This window comes from Excalfactoria chinensis, chromosome 2, assembly GCF_039878825.1.
Source record: "Excalfactoria chinensis isolate bCotChi1 chromosome 2, bCotChi1.hap2, whole genome shotgun sequence".
Lineage (NCBI taxonomy): Eukaryota > Metazoa > Chordata > Aves > Galliformes > Phasianidae > Excalfactoria > Excalfactoria chinensis.
The window spans coordinates 125959170-125977747 of record NC_092826.1 but is presented as its reverse complement, the minus strand read 5'-3'; the positions used below and the strand labels follow the sequence as shown (position 1 = coordinate 125977747).

Here is an 18578-nt window from a genome sequence, read left to right as displayed (position 1 = left end):
AGAGCTCTCTTTTGAAGTCAACTGAAACTGCTCTATTGACCCCATACCTAAAGTCATTGTCACCCTGAGAAGCAGGACTGTGACTTAAGGCAGGTAACAAGCAGCTGTTAAGACTACAAGAAAGTCTTTTAAAATGAGAAGTAAAAACATCGGCACTACAAACTGCTCCTTGTTGCCTTTCAGATTTTACATGTAGTATTAGTGTTCAGAAAAGCTAAACGATAGAAACTAGTAGCTTAAATAAAGCTATGCTATCACAGAGTTGTAAGTATGCATATATACACATTTCAACCATTCTCCATAAATCCAGCTTATATTTGTTTAGACCGCAACATCTTATTTTTAAGCAAATAGGAGCAAGTACGTACATCAATCCCAAACAGCTCTGAGAAGCCTACTGACCATCAGAATGTACACATGCTTCTGGGCACCATTAGTGCATCATTTTTTCTTAAAGAAGTTAATAGTACACATTATGCACATGGGATGTTGTCAAGCCACGTCCTAAAAAGGCAAAAACCAGCACTTGTGCTCACTCAGTGGTTAATGCCCTTTGAATCTTTCATGAAACTGGCAGCAAGGGAAAAAAAGTGCAATCACAGAGGCACAATGTTTGTTGGACTGCAGTATTTTGCTGAAAGACATTCAGAGAAGCTGGGCTGTGCAAAGGTAAGAATTGCTTCCCTCACTGTCCTCTGTCCCCTCAGCTACTCTGCAGTGAGCACAGTGGAAGTTATTTGCTCCCCTCCCATTCCTTCAGGCCCAGTACATCAAAGTGTGACAGATGCACTGCAGCATCCACGACAGTGTCAGCTCCCAGGTACACACACCACACTGATGTGGGATCATGACTCTACTGTAGGGTCTTATGGTACCCATTACTAGAACACAGTAGATGTGGCACACAGTTGGTTCATTTCATGTATGATGAAGTTTAGTTATTACGCTTCCTAGACAATGTAATAGAGCAAGTACTGTATTGTTAAGACATTTTCAGAAATGTACTGATATTTTACATGCTCTTTAATCACTACCTTTATGTGTTTCAGCTTCACATTAGAAGCCCTTTAGCACTGCTGAGTTTTTACAGAGTTCATGTAACCATATCAACCCTTTATATTTTCATACCATGCCAAACATTGTAAAAATGAATTTTACTAATGCTTTCCCCTTCAAACCAAGCTTGAGCTACAGCCATGAACTTTGAAATATTGATTGTTTGAGTCATGCTAAAATAAATCTAGTTAGACACGTTGTTTTGTTCTCGCTGACTAATAATCAGTTAATTCCAGGTAGGTCAGAGGCTTCTAGTCTCATCTTGTTTAGAACTTCAGCTTTTCTCTTTCAGGTACTTCCTATGAAAACAAGCTGCTTTTAGGAAGTACTTCAAGAACGCACTGCAACTGTGTGTGACAAACTGCCTCGTGATAACACAGCATTAAGCTTCATGGAGTCAAGTAATACAGAATTTCCCCAAGTCTTTACATTGAAACCCATTCCCATCCCAGTAATGGAAAATTACACTTGCCCAACATTTTTTAATTATATACTGTATGGTCATTCTCATGTTAGAAAAAGAAGTTACTGCAGAAATAAGAAATAAGGTCGGAACAAAAAAAGTAACCTGACAGATCTTGAAAAGGCATCCAAAAACGGCAGCACCCAGAAAGCTGTTTTGTCACTCACACCTTTATCAGCTACATATAACTTCATTATACAACATATTCACCGTGGCAAATACACATCACCTTAGGTCTTTCAGTTTACAATGGAACACTACATAAATGGAGAATTATTTCAAGTGGTTTGCTGAATAGCGTTTTCTGCACCTCTAATGTGGTAGAAAGTACAAGCAGACACAACAGAAGGGATGATTCTACCAGCATTGTTTTGTCTCTACATTTTGGCAAGAGACCAAGTCCTGACATATATGAGATGCTGCTTCTTAAAAAGGCAAAAATATCACCAACTGCCACCTCTCTTGCCAAAACCTTTCGGAATCATGGTGAGAACCACAGCCTCCCATGGCTGACTCCCATTTCCCATGGGAGTCTGACTCCTCCCAGCTCTTTACCTGTAACTGGCTGCCATTCACAACTTTGCCAATCTTAGTATTTCACATAGTATGAAATGTAGATTTATTTCCTAATCTTGCCAAATATAGTCTACAATTAGCAGAGTAAGATTGCCCACAACCACACGATTTCCTCAGGCAATATGCTCTATTTTTTATTTTTATTTTTTAATTAAAAAAGACAGACTGCTAGCATGGACCTACTTCAGGCTGCACAACGAATACCTTTGATGCTACTGCACTTGCCAGGCACTGAAATTCATCCTTCACTTTACTTGGTGAGATATAAAGACCTCTGAGACACTTCCTTGTTGTGATTCATGCAAAGCATGAATAGAATGGAATGCTGAGAACATTAATATAAATTTATATATATGTATGACAACAAAAGGAATTAGAATAAGAAAGCTACATTAACTCTATGAAAAAAAATGGCATACAATAAATAAATGTAAATCAATTCTTAAGTTTGGATCTTATCTAGGAAGACTGATGCTAATACTAGTCAGTAGCATTAAAGAAGTATTCTAACATGGAAAAGTTAAACTAGAAAAGAACTAGGAAAGACTATGGGCACACTGGAGGATGAGCTGCATCTCAGAAGTTGGAAGTATTAAGGAAAGGATTCCACCTTACACAGAAAAATATCGGGAAGGGAAAAAAAGATGTCTGAAAAACAAAACAACCTGATGGTTTTGCATAAACGTTGGCCTCACAAAATATAAACAGAACATCATGCAAGAAAGTAGAATACCACAAAATTGCATTGTTCAAGGATTAACACAATACAAACGCTTTAATCTTTATAGAGAAATCACACTTCACTAGTAATATTTGAGCATCATCGCTATTTTACTGTGTTTCGGTGTCCTAAGTGAGTTAAACTTTAACTAATCACCCCCTGGTCAGGTGATCACATCATTCTTGCAACAAAACTAGAGCCGTTAGCTTCAGCAAGGTCAGACTTCATTACCTCCCTCCTCCACAGAAGAGTGCTTCAGCTTGTGAAGGAGGAAGCTCTGTCAAGGAAAGCCTGCACTGCTGCTGTCCCTAAGATATGCAGCCTGCAACCCTACTCCACGTTTCCAGTCTCTCCATTCAGAACCGTTCAGTGCTACTAGAAACCTCACGTGCATTACTTAATACTGCTGAAAACCAGACAATTGAGTATACAACTGCAGATGTTATGCCGTGAACTGGACACAGGCGAGATAAATCATGACTTTATTAAAACATGCAGTTTGTTAAGGTACCACTAGTGACACAGTACACATCTGACCGGTTGCTCAGAGAACTTTCATAAAATGATTTTGAATCAAGGTTTCTATACAGGACATCAACATACTTAGATCAGCAGCGCAGACCCGGTGACCCTCATTCTCATTCTTTTTCAGTGTCTCTAATAGGCCCCAGTGGACTGGAGGCAGAGGGCTGTAAGAACTCAGCAAGTGAAGCTGACTTAATGGGTTTTGTTTTATTTCTGTAATCCTCAAGGCCCTCAAGATAGCAGGTGCAAACTTAGAATAATGAGCTGTAGATGAAATAATAATTGGACAAGTTCTATCTTGTAATCGATCGGTGACTACTTTAGCAACAGCTGTGTGTGTATCCAGAATATATCCTGTAGTGCTGTAGACAGAGTGAATGACAGCAAGGCAGTCCTCCTCAGAGCACCACCCAGCCACCAAGTCCTGCTGAAGCTTTTCAAGTAAGTCTTCCCGCAGCTGAAAGTGGCCCTGATTTTCCAGCTGGTTATATAACTGTGTCACCAGCTGTCCATCACCATCAGCAATCAGGTGCAAGTATCGCTCAAGATTGGAGGACTTCAAAATATCTACTGCTGGTGAAAAAGTTGGAACTAATTTTCTTCCCCTCAAATCATAGATACCCGTTCTTATAAAGTCTGTCAAAACATTGTTTTCGTTAGAAGCACAAATGCATTTTCTAATAGGGATTCCCATCATTTTAGCATACAAGGCAGCTAATATGTTGCCAAAGTTCCCTGTAGGAATGCAAATATCTACAGGGTCTCCAAATGCAATAATACCTTGATGAACAAGGTCGAGGTATGCAGAGGCATGATAAACTACCTGAGGAAGCAGTCGTGCCCAGTTTATGGAGTTTGCTGCTGCTAAAGCAGTACCGTACTCTACTGTAAGATAGCCAGTATAATCAGAGTTGGTAAAGATTTTCTTCATAGCGGTCTGGCAAAAATCAAAATCGGATTTGACACCCACTGACCAGGCATTCTCCTTCTGACAACCAACCATCTGTGATTTTTGAATTGGGCTTACTCCATCCTCGGGAAAAAAACTCATCACAGCAATTCTCTGTTTGTCAGCATCATGGAGACGACTAAAGCCATCCAGGACAGCGCTCCCTGTGTCACCAGAAGTAGCTACCAGAACCAAGTAATTGCAGCTCCTGGGAATGCAGTATGCAAATATATGTGGCATCATCTGTAATGCAAAATCTTTAAATGAAGCTGTTGGTCCGTGAAATAACTCAAGGAGAAACTGATTGCCTGTCAAATGCCTAACTGGGGCAATTTTAGAACAACTGAAGTTTTCTCCATATGCGGTTCCAATAATTTCTCTCAGTTTAGAAGCAGGAATATCAGCAGGATGTATGCATCTCTCTAGTATCACCTGGGCTCTTTCAGCATAAGTTGCTTCTACTAGCATTTGCCATTCTTCAGCAGTCAACTCTGGAAGTCCTCTCTCCGGGACAAAGAGTCCTCCATCCGAGGCTAAGCCTTCAATAACAACATCACTGAAATACTTGCGAGAGTTTTTTTGCGTACTCCTAGTTGAAACATAAGTATCCACTTCTGAGTTTTGGTATCTCTTCACAGCATCAAGCACTTTTTCTGCTACAACTTCTGCTGCCATATTGCCTGCACAAAGAACACGAACGTCATACCACCTTCTGTAGAACTGCTTCCTAAACTGAAGTATGTCCTTGAGAGAAGCAGCAGGACCCTGGCCCACAATGCGATCCACTTTCATTGACTTCAGCCGACTCATAATGACAGTTGTGGGCACATCAAGATACACGACTATTCCATTTTTTTTCACATGCTGCATACCAGCAGCGTGCATTGGATTGGACCCAGTAAGGGAAATGACACTTCCAGATGCTGAAAACTTCAGAAGGGCTTTTCCTTCCTCCTCTAAAAATTGCTCATTACCAACATCCTGCAGTTTTTCTGACACACTCATATTCCAGGTTGTTTCAAGGACATCATCATCTATATCTATGACAGGGCAATCTAGTTTCTGACCTACTATTCTCCCAACTGTTGTTTTCCCAGCACCCGGAGGTCCCATCAGGATAATATTTTTATTTCCAACAAGAGAATGGCTCGAGAACCATGACTTTGATATCCGTTCAAATGTTACCAGTCTTGAAAACATCAGTTTTAAACAAATTTTAGAAAGTCTGGTTTGGGTTATCAGTCTCAGAGGTCGATACTGAACAATGTGGAACATCTTCTTCCGCTCTTTTATTTTCAAGCCACCTTGTCAGCCCACTTAACCACTTCAAAAAGAAAAGAAACACCCATTAGTTCTTCAACATCTTTTAAAAAAGACCCTAAAGGACATAAAATTGAGAACAACAACAATTAAAACACAAATCTAGCTATGACTTTGACTGTGAGAAGAGGTACGTATTTTTCAAATTAAGATCACTCATTCCACTCTACTACGTAGATCCAGCTCAGTTTCACTGACAAATCCAACTACCAACAGTCCTTGCCCTCAGGTTAAATAAGGATACCCAGGCCTAACACTATTTTTGCATATAATATTGTTAATAATATTGATAATAATAATTAACAATAACGTTGATAATTGGAATTAATTTTTTTTTTTTTTTTTTTTTTACCTAACAGATTTACTTAAAAGTACAAATTCATAAACAATGAAGGTTAACTAAACTACCTCTGTGTAATTACAGTGTTGAAGTCCGTATGTTCCCCAATTCCAAGACACCTTTAATTTCTTTTTTTTCCTTCTTTTTTTTACCTAAAAAAACCCAAATGCAATACCCACTTACATACAACAAAAACTCACAGTATTGTGCAACAGCAAGGATGGAAGAGTTGCACCCAGCTCTCTTCTGATGGAATGACCGAGCATGCGATTTGTGAAGAGCTCCTACAATGGAATTGTATTGGATGTAGTTTGTGTAAAGCAAGAGAAAGTCAACATCATGAAAACACTCCACTCCCAAAAGTAAATTCAAGATTCATGAGGAAAACAGCATTCTCAACACAGATTAAACAGGACACCCTCAATGTGTTTTTTGTTTGCTTAGAGGAATCACTGCCAACATGACTGGAGTTGCAAACCATGATTTGTTAGTTATGTTTAAGGCCACGGGGTAAAGGACTCTCAGAATCTCAATAAAGGAGGAAGGCTAGGGGAGAAAATCAACACTAATTTGCACAGAAAATCCCAACAGAGTCATTTTTCATTTTAGATAGGCAAACAAATACCACTTTGTTGTTATTATTATTATTTCTTCACTGCTCATGACTGAAATGTTTGAAGAAAAACAACACAGAATTGCCCTTAGGAAATTAATATAACTTCAGATGCAAAAATTCAAGGACAGAAGCTGCCTTAGAGTTGCAGAAGACTGGTGAGAACCAAATGAACCACAACACTTTCCAGTGACCTACCAATGGTTAAACCACATTTACAGTTACCACAGGAGCCCTTTAAGACCCTGGCCTTCCTCATCAGAATGTGCATCATGGAATGATCTCAGAGACACAGGTCACTTCCACTTCAAAAATGACATGGAGGCTCAAGTTTTCTCAGAGCAAGCAACAGAAATTTGCACTTTCAGATGCTCCTCACACTAGATTTTGCTGTGTGTTCCCTGATCTGTCTTTCATGCTCTGCTTTCTTTACCAAACTATTTCTATGTGTTTGAAAAAAAACAAAAAAACAAAGCCTTTCCAAATATTCAAATCTTTCCCTTTGCTTACCTCTGTATGGAGAGATAAGCTTGCAAACAAGTGCCCTAAATATCATTATGTTCAGTGTCTGCAGCCTGTACAGTGACATGAGAAGCACGCTTTAACTACAAGGTATAAATCAGAGTAAAGATGGGCACTTCACACTGCACAGTTTTTTTCTAATCCTTGTAAAGTATAAGAGAATGTGTGGGTGCAACAAAGTTTTTTGTAACAGCTATTTAAAAGGAAAATATATATATATATCTGTGAAGAGCATCTGTAATATTCAGTGTCATTATAAAGCTGTTCTGTAATGGTAATGCACTGAAGTGAATATACGCATGCAAAGCTAACAGGGACAGAAAGCGATACGTAAGCTCCCAAATATGAGTATGTTCAAGATATTAAAAAAAATAAAATGTAAAAAATGAGACAATATTTTAGTGATTTTATTGAGCATAAGAATAACTTCAAACCTTGTTTGGGAACAAAGGGCATACAAATCATGCCAAGCAAAGTGTCCTGTCTACAGCTCTAGTTGCACTACAGAAGCGTTTTGAGGTGCAGTCCCTTAGTACACAATACAGCTGCAGGATAGAACATCTGGACTGCTTTATGAATCCAGGGCATGGGAACACAAAAGCCCCAAAAATTAGTGCTGTAGGCAAGGAAGGAACTAGATACAGACTTCTCTGATTACATACTTGCCATATTTGCATAACGTTACAAGTAGTCTGTGAGATTGCTTGAAATCAAGTCAGTAAATCCGATGCAAGAATGTGCATGGAATTTTATTCAGCTGCTCAGTTGCAATTTCACCAATATGAAGTATATGTAGTAAAAAGAAGCTTGCAATTACTGAACTGCTCTTTTAAAATCATTTTTATTCCAGTGACAAAACTTTACTGTGAAAACCGCGTGCATTAGACTTCATGTCTAGCAGAGTTTACCAGTCTAGTAAGAGCACCAAACCAACCACCTTTAGCTAGAGCTACCTGTACCAAAGGGCTTTGGGGGTGAGAGGGTGTTGTACTGAAGCAGAGCCTATGCCTTTACCTCCGATGAAATCAAGTTCTGACAATACAAGTCAACCTCCCACTTGGAGGACCAAAGGCCCCTATGCATCACTTGCAGATGTACACAATTTTAACAACCATTAACGATGACAGGAGTTATAGAGAAAACTGGCTGCAGACACCAGTGTAGACACAAAGCATGGTTAAAATCCAGAGACTAAACAAGCCAGCGGTGGTTTGTAGCTGTTGGAGAACTCAAGGTAAGTCAAGACAAATAATTATCAGCCTTCAAAGCTTCCAATACACAAGAAAAAACCTCCCCTTTACCTTTCCTCAGAACTTTTGTGGAGGAAAAAAAAAAAAAAATCTTAAAGTAAACCAACTTCAACCCTCCCATGATCACCCCGCAGCCCAAAACGCTGAGATGGTACTTAAAAATGAAGGCACCCACGTGAAATCTGTCTCTGCACCTCGTTTCCACACAAGCCTTAAAGGAAGGGGAGGAAGCCTCCCAGTTACTAAGTGAAAGAGCCCGGTCGCAGCAGCAGATGAGCAACCACAGCAGTCACAACTGGTGCACGGGAAAGGATCACTTACAAGCTATACGAGCAGCTGCAGCACTGACAAAACCGTACAGTGAAGGAAGCAGGAATGTACAGGGGACAGAACTGAGCTGCCATGGGAGTTCCCCTGTGCTACTGTTTTCCAGAACATCAGTGGGCACTCAAAGCTCTTTGGGAGCCTTGCTCATCTGCAGGAAGGGTCGAGCTCATTTCCGAGCGTGTAAGATCTGTAAAACAGAACAAACAGAACAAAGGAAACCCCGATCCAATCCCGTGTCGGAACACCCCAGAGCCGTCGCCGCGTACCACGCAGCCGCCCCGCAGCGTGCGGCCATCCCGGCACCTCGAAGGTGCCGAAGCGCGGACAGGAGGTTGGGAACGGACGGATCTCGTAACATAAGCTGAGCCGGACACCACGGAGCCAGCCCGGCCGCACCCCACCTCCATCCCCTCCCACTTGTCAGCCAATGAAGCTCCGGACTCCCCCAACCCCCGGGAGCAGCGGCTGCAAAGCCTTTGCTTCGCCTTGCCCCGCCCTGCCTTTCCTTCCCTTTCCCCGCCCCGCGGCTCGGCCCGTCGCGGCCCGGTCCCGCTCCCCACGGGCGCCCCTCAGCGCCCACGTACCGGCGAAGCGGGGCGGGGCCCTCAGGTACGGCCGGTACCGCGCGCACCCCACGCGCCTACACAGCCTCGCTTCCACCGCCCGCACTGCGCACGCGCGGCCACCTGCCGCCCCTCACCGCCCGCCAGCAGCTCTGGCGCACGCGAGGCCCCGCCGGCTTCAGCGCCGCCAAATGCGCTTGCGCAGCCGCGCCGTGCGTTGTGCCCGCCCTGCGGTCGCCTCCCGCCGCAGAAGGGGCGGAAGGGAGGTGACGTAGCCCCGCCCCTCGTGGCGCTGTTGCCTGGCAACGCGTTTCCCTGGTGACGGCGGCGACAACAGCGGCGTGCGGACCGTGGTCGGCCCGGCGGCAGCCTGAGGCGACGGGTAGGAGACGGAAACTGGATGAGGATGGCGACCCAGGAGAGCGTGTATAACCTCTTGCCCCGGCTTGAGGAGAAGCCCGTCAAACCCCCGAGGTACGTGGGGATGTAAAGGGCCACTTGCCGGTACTGTGACTGGTTCCGGCAGGGCGCTAAGGCCTGAGGGTATGGGCTGTCAGCGTGAGGCAGCACTGAAGTGTAGCGGGGAGGTGATGGGGATGATGCCTTTGGGAAGACACAACATGAAATAGCGCGGTCTTTTGTTGTGACCTTTTCTATCCTTTAACTTCTCCGCGCCTATTTTTTAACACCAAAGGTATATATCAACGTTTAGGCCGTCTGTGAAACTTGAAACAGAGCAAAGTAAAGCACAGTGGAAAACTATGGGGCCAGCAAAAGTTGCAGTGCCATCTCCAACAAATTTTCTGAAGAAACACTCCAAGGAACCCACGTTACCAGCAAGTAAGTGTGTGCGCTGATCACACGAACTGCAGGGTGTTCTTTCTCAGCTGCAGCCATTTAAAGATGGAAGACGTGTTGACAGCATGGTCTGCCCTCCTGATATCTCAACTTGCAGTTACTTAATTTAGATTTGTATGTCGTTCTTTCCTGCAACTAATCTTTAGTATTCAAGTATATAATGTTAGCAGGCATATTAAAAGTGTAATGCTTGAAGTTGTTTAGGTAGATATATGTATTTATCTTGAGCGTCACCAACATACAGCTTTTCAGTGTTCACCGTTGGCCCTTAATCCTGTGGCATTAAATTGACTGGCATTATCCAAAGGATAACGAGGAGGGGCTTGGCCTCTTCTGCCAGGCAACAAACAGGACCCGAGGAAATGGTCACAAGTTGTATCAGAAGAGGATTAGACTGGACATAAGAAGGAACTTCTTTTCTCAGAGAGTGGTCAGGCACTGGAGTGGCTGCCCAGGGAGGTGGTGGAGTCACCATCACTGGCAGTGTTTAAGAAGCATCTGGATAGGGAGCTAGGAGATATGGTTTAGGGGTTTTCTGTAGGTATGGTAAAGGGAGGATGGTTGGACTAGATGATCTTATAGGTCCTTTCCAACCTTGTGATTCTATGATTCTATGAAAGAGTAGAACTTTTTTTGGAGAGCCATTTATCACAGTAATAAGAAAACTGGAATATTTTATTGTATAGAGCCAGTTTTTCCACCACCCTATCTTCAGCCACAATTCATAATTCTGGGCATTAGAAGTTCTGGGCGTAAGAAGCTGAATGCTTCATGGCCCATTCTGCAATGCTGCAATGACTTCAGTATTGCTGGAATTGTAAGTATGTTGCTGTCAGAATTTGTAATTGAATTATAGAGTTTTAGTTTGAAATGGTTTTTAGCCTGGAAAAGAAGAAGAAAAAAAAAGCAAAAGCAAGCAAACAAAAAACAGAAGAGCTTAAAGTACCATACGAAAAAATACCATCTGAGAGGATGTATGGGTCAGCACCAAAACATGTAAGGTACATGCAAATGCTTTGAAAACCTAGGCTATGACAGTTCCTCAGGCTGTATGGATTATCAGAACATTGAGGTAGGTTTTGGTTTCTGAAATCCTGTAGGTATCCTCAGTGGTTTTTACAAACGATCATCTCTTTTTCAGGAAAGCTGAACAACATTCAGTATGCTGAAATGTAATGAATGCTTCATGGCATCTGACCAGTAATGCTTTCAAGCTCAAGAACTTGTTAAATTGCTGCACTCATGTTTTAGATGAGCATAAGAAAGAATGCTGATTCACCAATAACTTGGAGCTGTCCATAATGTTCCTTTTAAGTACTTTTAATAAAAAGTACTTTTAAGTATTGCAAAATTTCTGTTAACTACTACAAACTGGCTCCATTTTGGCACTCAGCACTCTGCTCTATTTTTCTCATAGGAACAACTTATAATATTTCTATTTCAACTTCCTAATTCAGAACTTCATTAAAAACAACACCTACTGGTGTGTTTGCATTTAGAGTTGATGTACTGTAGCCTTGGAATGACTGTGATGCATCATAGCTACCATTCAGACCAGTGATCTCATTGCTGTGATTAGATGCTAACAGATCTTGAGAACAAACTACGTCATTAACTCAGAAAATTCTTATGCTTTTGCAGGAGTTTCATACCTACCTCAGAAAACTTACATTGCTTAGTGACCTCTTTTTAATGCACGGCACTTTCATCACCTGGAACTTAAACATTGATCATCTGTCTGTGTGGGATTATGGCTTTTTTGTTTAATGATTCCTATGCCATCTCAAAAATTGGGTTTGATCTCTAATTAAAAAGCAGACTGCAAAAAACAAAGCGGAAGGATCGAATTGTTTTTTTTCCTAAACTCTAGGATAATGTCACTCTTAGAGAGTTTGATTACTCAGCAAGTAATTCCTTTAAAACGGTATGTTTCCTAATCTTCCACTGCATCTGATTGTATTACTGGTTTCTGGCATTCATTTTAACTGAACTATGTTATTGGCCACAGAAGAAGTGGGGGCTTCTAAAACACTGTGTGTGCACCACTGTTATGCAGGTAAGGATGAGCAGGTGCTCACTGAGAAGCCTCATAGATTCTGTTTCCAAAATGATGTCCTTAGAGAATCAGATTTAAGTCTGTGTTCTACAGTATTAAATTATGGCAAGCTTTCAAAACAAACTCAGAAAAGCACTGGTTCATGGGGTCAGCATCAGGAAGCCAGCTGTTGTAGGAATGTACTCTTTACATACTGATGACTTTAAGTTGGAGTTCTGTCTGTTGGGAAATATGGTGGGAAATGAACTCTCTTTCATCGCTCAACTGAATTGGCAGCACTCCGGAGACTACCAACTTTCTGTTGGTGTATTGGAGAGATTACAGCAAAAAGGAAGGGTTCCTGCATTCTTTGGAGAAAAGATGGTAAGAAGCAATATTACAGAAGAGCAGGAGCCAGGCTGCTCCTTGAGGAAGGCCAGGAATTAAGGATGACCTAAAAATGACCTCACCAACAGAAGCAGGCCCAGCTCAGCAGAAGCGGGAAAGCAGAGCAGGCTGAAGTGAGGCGCACTAAATGATGCTGGTGAGGACTAGCAGGGCCTACTGTGTGTGCTAACAGTCCTGACACTGAGCACCTCTGGTAAAAGTGGTTTCCATTACATTTTAAGTAAGTCCTGTACCACTACAGCTGAGAAGTATTCAGTGGTATATTATATGGAAAACTTATCTACAAAACAGCACAGCATTTCCTAAGCTACGTAAGCTTCAGTTATTCCCAACAAGCATGTTAGTTTCCATCATAGTACTTTCCCAGTTTACAGTACAATCTCAGTCAATCCTTTCAGTGTAGTTACAGCTGCTTTCTACTTCTATGTAATTTTGTGCATAATTTCTCTTTTTAAACTGCAATGATCTCTAAGGTTATTGCCAAGAATGTTTACATGCTCAATTCACAGGAAAAAAAGAACAGGAGAGTAAGAAACTGCCTGCATTGTCAGTACCACGGAGGACAGATCGCCCAGTTATGGGAATTCAGAGTAAAAAGAATTTTATAAAAACAAACGCAGTTGCTGCTATCACAGGATTGCCTAAAAAGCCTCAACATATTTATGTTGATAGAAGACAGGGAGACAAATACTTACTTGAACCTTCAGGACTTGTTCCAAAGTATACTAAAAAAAAGGTAAGTTGTATAAAATATAGTGAAAGTACTGGTAGTGATGATGGTAGTTATTTTAGATTCTCTGTTTCATTCTCCTATTAAATGTTTAAGATTTTTTTATAATTTTTTTTGAGCTTTTTGATACCACTGCTGCTTGTGGTAGGCCTATGAAATTGATCAAGCAGAAATCACTGGCAGTAGAGTTCTGCCCTGCCTTTGCTCTGTATTCCCTTGCTTATGCTCTCAGCAAAAATTTGGCAGAATGTTGCTGCTAAACCATAACAGATGTGTTGCGAGTTGCATTGGGAGCTCACGGAGTATCTAATAGGGACACACAGAGCCAGTTTCTTCAGCTTCTGCTCATGCAACAGTCTTTCCAAGGTGCTGGTGGAGATAGGGTCTAGCAAAGTGGGGTGATGACACTGTAGTCAACAGCCCTGCTAACCTTCTAAAAGGTATTTAAAATGAAGTGTGCTAATAACAGTTTAGTTTAATGAAGGAACAAAGATCGATATGGCAAGTACATAGGTAAGTGTGGTGGGAGTGAGAATGTGAGATATAGGACATAGCTTATGATGGGGAAGATGCAGAAAAATGAAGCAACAGTCCTTGCAGAACCTATACATGGCTAACATGACCAAGAGTAGAACTCAACATTGAAAAATTTGTGAATGATTTAGCATTCAGTTGAAAGAAGGTATATTCTGTGTGTACCCCAAGTGCACCTGGGATATTCAGAAAAGACTTTTCCTCTCAGAAACACAAATCTGCTGTAGCCATTATGAGATAGTCTGTCATTCTCTAGTTAACATTGTGCAGAATCTTCGGCATGCCATATTTTAGTGAAAGTCAGGAGATACAGGAAGACCTTTTGATGACAGTATCCAAGGAATGTGGACAGTAGAACTTGATGCCATGTAAGAAAAATTTAAAGAACCTGCTGTCATTGACAGATTTCAGACTCTTTACTCAAGCATCAGCTTGGACAAATGTTTTGGTTTCTGAATTCTTTTCTGAGGTTATGACCAAATAAATAAATAAATATGTTTTCATCAGACTACCAAGAGGATTACATTTCTTACTCCCAAGAACATGGTGATTTAAGATTCTGTTCTTCAGTGGCACAAAATTCCTTTTCAAACTGTCTAAGTGTGTTGTCCTATAGATATATATGTGACAGGTATGTATTTGTTTTCTTAAAAGCACATTAAGACACTTTTTCCTCACCTTTGTAGGATTATGGTATTACACCAAAATATGTAACCCAGAGGAGTGAAGAAATGAGGAAAGCTCAGGAAGAATATGAAAACAAAGTTTTGGAGCATCTCAAGAAAAAAGCCATGAAACAGCTATCTGATGAAGAAAGGGCACATCTTCTGCAGGTGCATATTTTGATTTAACGTAATTAGTAATATGTGCATAAGATTAATAAGGCAAAAGAAGTCCATATAAATGATAAAACTGGATTTTTAAGCAAAGCAAATTAGTGCCTACTTTTTCACTAGATGGAGCTATAGAACAGTTGTAAATTAAGCTGAAGGGAGACGATCTATCCACAGTTTTCAATTCAGTTAGATTTGTATCCTCTTTAATGACTTGGAACTTCAGAGATGCTTCAGAGAAATACAAAAAATGACACATGGTGATCTGGAGACAGTACTGACTCTACTTATGAGTCATAAAATATATATTCTACATATGTGTGTATATGTATTATATATTATAGCAGGGTTTTTTTCTGATGCATAATATCATTGTTGCACTTACTGGTAGTTTCTGTCTTCATCTTGTGACCTCATGGGCTAGAATATAAGGACATGCTCTGAATGTGTCAAAAGCAGAGAATAGCACTAAACTGCCATGTATTTGTAGGTCTGACTGGAAAATTTTATTTGTCAAACTGTCTAGGATACTGCCTTTAAGAAAGTTTCTAGTGCACAAGTCTTTCTAAAATGAAATAATACCATAAAAAGAATTAGAGAAGTAGAAAAGAAGAGAAAAAAAAATTAAAAATATGTCCAGTTCTTGAACTGGTATTTATCATGACTACTTTTTAGCCAAACTTCCTATGCAAATTAAGCTTATATGACTGATATTTTTTTTAGCCTATCCATCTGAAACAAACGAGTAGATCAATGGATGTCTGTAAGGGTGGCTAATATAAAGATGTTAACAAAGATGATGGTAAATATACAAAGGTTATATGCAAAGGAAAACTCACCAGTGTTGAGGCTGAGGAGGCTGAGGAGGCTGAGGAGGCTGAGGAGGCTGAGGAGGCTGAGGAGGCTGAGGAGGCTGAGGAGGCTGAGGAGGCTGAGGAGGCTGAGGAGGCTGAGGAGGCTGAGGAGGCTGAGGAGGCTGAGGAGGCTGAGGAGGCTGAGGAGGCTGAGGAGGCTGAGTCTCCAAGAGATGCTGCCTCAGTGGGGGTCAGCCCTTAAATGAGGTTTTAGAGGATGTGCAGTCAAGCTCCAGCCCTTCCGGGAGCACAGCTAGATTACTCTCACCTGTGCTCCCACAGCTGACCCAACACTTGCCTCAGCTGATTAATCAGAGGTTCAGGCTGTGATTACCAATTTCCCATACAGACGTCCAACTCACTTACAGAGATTAATTGATTAACTAGCAAAATCCAAACAACAATTTTCAAAGCTAGGACTAAGAGTAATTCTTCTAAATGTAACTTCAGTAAGGCAATAATCAAGTTAGCCAATATGGTAGAAAAGATGAACAATAATAGTGGAGAAGAAGGGCATGAATTTGGAAATCAGTTTGCCATGAAATCAGTATATCTGTTGAAATGGTTTTTATCTGGGAGGGTCTCTGTTACTGGAAATGGTGCTGCTGGTGGTGTAAACTGAGTGAAATTTTCATGGAATTTGGGCTTGAGTTTCAAATATTGCTATTCTTGTGATTTCTTAAGGTCAGTTGCACCACGTGTTATGTAGAGGTATCCACAGTAGCCAGGTTGCTGTTTATGGGGAAAGTGGTTTCTGTAATGAAGTTTGTAACATAATTCCTGTTGCCTTTTTGAAAACAGAGTCAACTGAGTGATGAGTTTTGAGGCTGTTTTTATGAATGCTAATGGTTCCTCAGTAAGCATGCCAGAATTAGGTACAATCGAGCAGTCAGCACTAATTGCCTGTAGATTGGCAGTGCAGGAAGTGTCTTACAGAGAATAAGGAAGAGTCAATCTATTAACTTGGCACAGCTTTCCTTGAAGATGCTGAGGACTGGAAATGAAATGTAGCGTTCCTCGAGTTACTGATAGGCTGCGGAGTTGTCTGTTGCTCACTGTGTTTATCACACTGATACACTTCTTCAACTTAGTGTTTTTGTAGCTCCTCCTCCATTCACTCATTTTACTATTGCTTGGTATTTGCCTCTTAAACACTACATTTTTCTACCTGAAGCACAAAGGTTTTTTGAAAACCATTCTTCATATTACATCAAAATGAATCCAAGTTATTTTTGTTGCAGCTGCCTTGACTTTTACACATTAAATTAATTTTGTTCAGTTATTTAAGATTATTAAACTTCACCCATGTATTTATGTTATTTTAACATTGTAGCGGCACTTAATCAAAGGCAATTTTACCAAAAATAAACCAATTTATGTGCATATCATTTTTAATGAATTACATTTTTCTCATGTGTTTCCTTTTCTTGTAATGGCACTAGGGGCTGAAGAAGAAGTGGGAGGAAGTGTATCGCGAATTTCAGTGCCTTTCAGTAGAAATAGACAGTGTACCCAAGAAGCTGAATAAAGAAAAGCTGGAATCACAGATGAAGCAACTGGAGCATGACATAGATGTAATTGAGAAGCACAAAGTTATCTACATTGCAAATGAGTAAGGACTGTTTTTCAGACATTGCCTCTTTCCTCCTCTTCTCTTTCTCTACCCTCATCCTTCCAAGAAACAAACAAACAAACAAACAAACAAACACCTAAAGCTCAAAAGAAGTTGAAGTTATTCAGAAGGAAATATCCAAGCAGTAGAAGTATGCAGCTACTTAGTTATTTGTAACAACTTCTCTAATTTCAAGTGTACAACTATTTTTTTTTTTCAAATAAAATTCTTAATATAACCTTATGCAAATGTGAATTTAATCTATTATTTTTTTGTAGTTTTTATTAACACCTAAATTGCCTATAAACATCAGGCATAAAAAATACTGTTCTGTATGTTTGGGGCACTTCTTTCCTTACACAGCCCAAACTAAGTGGAATAACTGTGTGCTGAAGACACCTTGGTAAATATCCAGAGTGGGATGGCTTCTCTTCTGGTTATTAAAGAGCTGTTGCATTTTACATAAATGCTTGAATAATTATATTTCTAAACAGTTTGGTTTTTGCCATATTACTGTATTAAATCTACAACTAAAGTAGAAAAATGTGCTTTGATTGCTATTATAACGTTAGAATGAATGCAATATACAAGCATCTGAGTCACGACTAGACAGAAATGAGACAGAATGGCTTACTGTACTGCATCTATTTCCATGAAAAGAAAAAAAGCTTTTCTTTCCTAGTGGTTAACCTTTGCTTCCAAACACAGCTTTTTCTGTATTATATCAAATACCAGCAGCTGTTGTGAGATCCTTATAAGTGACATCAGCACCAGAGGAAGTCAAGAATTCCAGTTGATCTTCTAAAAGCCAAATTTTATACCTGTCTGGAAAGGGCTTTGAAGACATAATGGCTATTCCAGGTTACATTTCATGTGCACCTTAAGCTTGTCCATGACATACGCTAGGGAAGCTTGAAAGACAGATGTCTATTTAGTTGTTTCTAACATACAGGAAAGCAATAATGTTTATTTTTGAAAGGTATAAAAAATCTGGAATAAAACTGTGTTTTCATAAATATGAATTTCATTTACAATTTACCCATGATTTATACAGCATAGTTCAAGAGCACCACTACAATCACTTAATAACACGCCACATTATCTGCTAATGAAGTACAAAATGCCTTTCTTAAGAAATGCTGTATAACCAAACATGACTGTTAGTTTTGACTTCCAAACAGCACGCATTCCCACTGCCTCACTCTCAGTTTTAGGTAGGCCATAAGACTGAATTAGGCTGAAGATCTGGATTTGGGTTTTTTCTTTATCATCAGTATTATCTTAAAATGCAGAGTTGGTGTTTGGTGTTTGCATATCCCAAAAGTGAGGAAAAGCAAGTCAGGGTGCAGACCTGAGAGAAGAATTTCTACTGCTAAGGGAAATGATAATGTTCTTCAGTTAAAAAACATTTTTAACTGTCTTCCTAGTTTAAAATAAAATAAAACAAAAACCTGGTATATAGAAACACATCATTTCACACATTTCTTAA

General features: G+C 40.4%; 2 protein-coding genes across 2 annotated transcripts; one reads left to right on the top strand and one right to left on the bottom strand.

Moving 5' to 3' along the window:
• Positions 1 to 1683: 1683 nt before the first annotated feature.
• On the bottom strand, positions 1684 to 8793 carry THNSL1 (threonine synthase like 1). The gene is given in 4 exon segments (XM_072330113.1): positions 1684 to 5569; positions 5571 to 5614; positions 6151 to 6234; positions 8657 to 8793. Coding segments are annotated over 3 exon segments (2319 nt in total). The 5' UTR covers positions 6217 to 6234; positions 8657 to 8793; the 3' UTR covers positions 1684 to 3360.
• A 723-nt stretch (positions 8794 to 9516) lies between these two features.
• On the top strand, positions 9517 to 18519 carry ENKUR (enkurin, TRPC channel interacting protein). The gene is made up of 5 exons (XM_072329160.1): positions 9517 to 9699; positions 9920 to 10065; positions 13036 to 13262; positions 14477 to 14623; positions 16920 to 18519. The coding sequence occupies exons 1-5, from the start codon at positions 9626 to 9628 to the stop codon at positions 17091 to 17093; spliced, it is 768 nt and encodes a 255-aa protein (XP_072185261.1). The 5' UTR covers positions 9517 to 9625; the 3' UTR covers positions 17094 to 18519.
• The last annotated feature ends 59 nt before the right edge of the window (positions 18520 to 18578 follow it).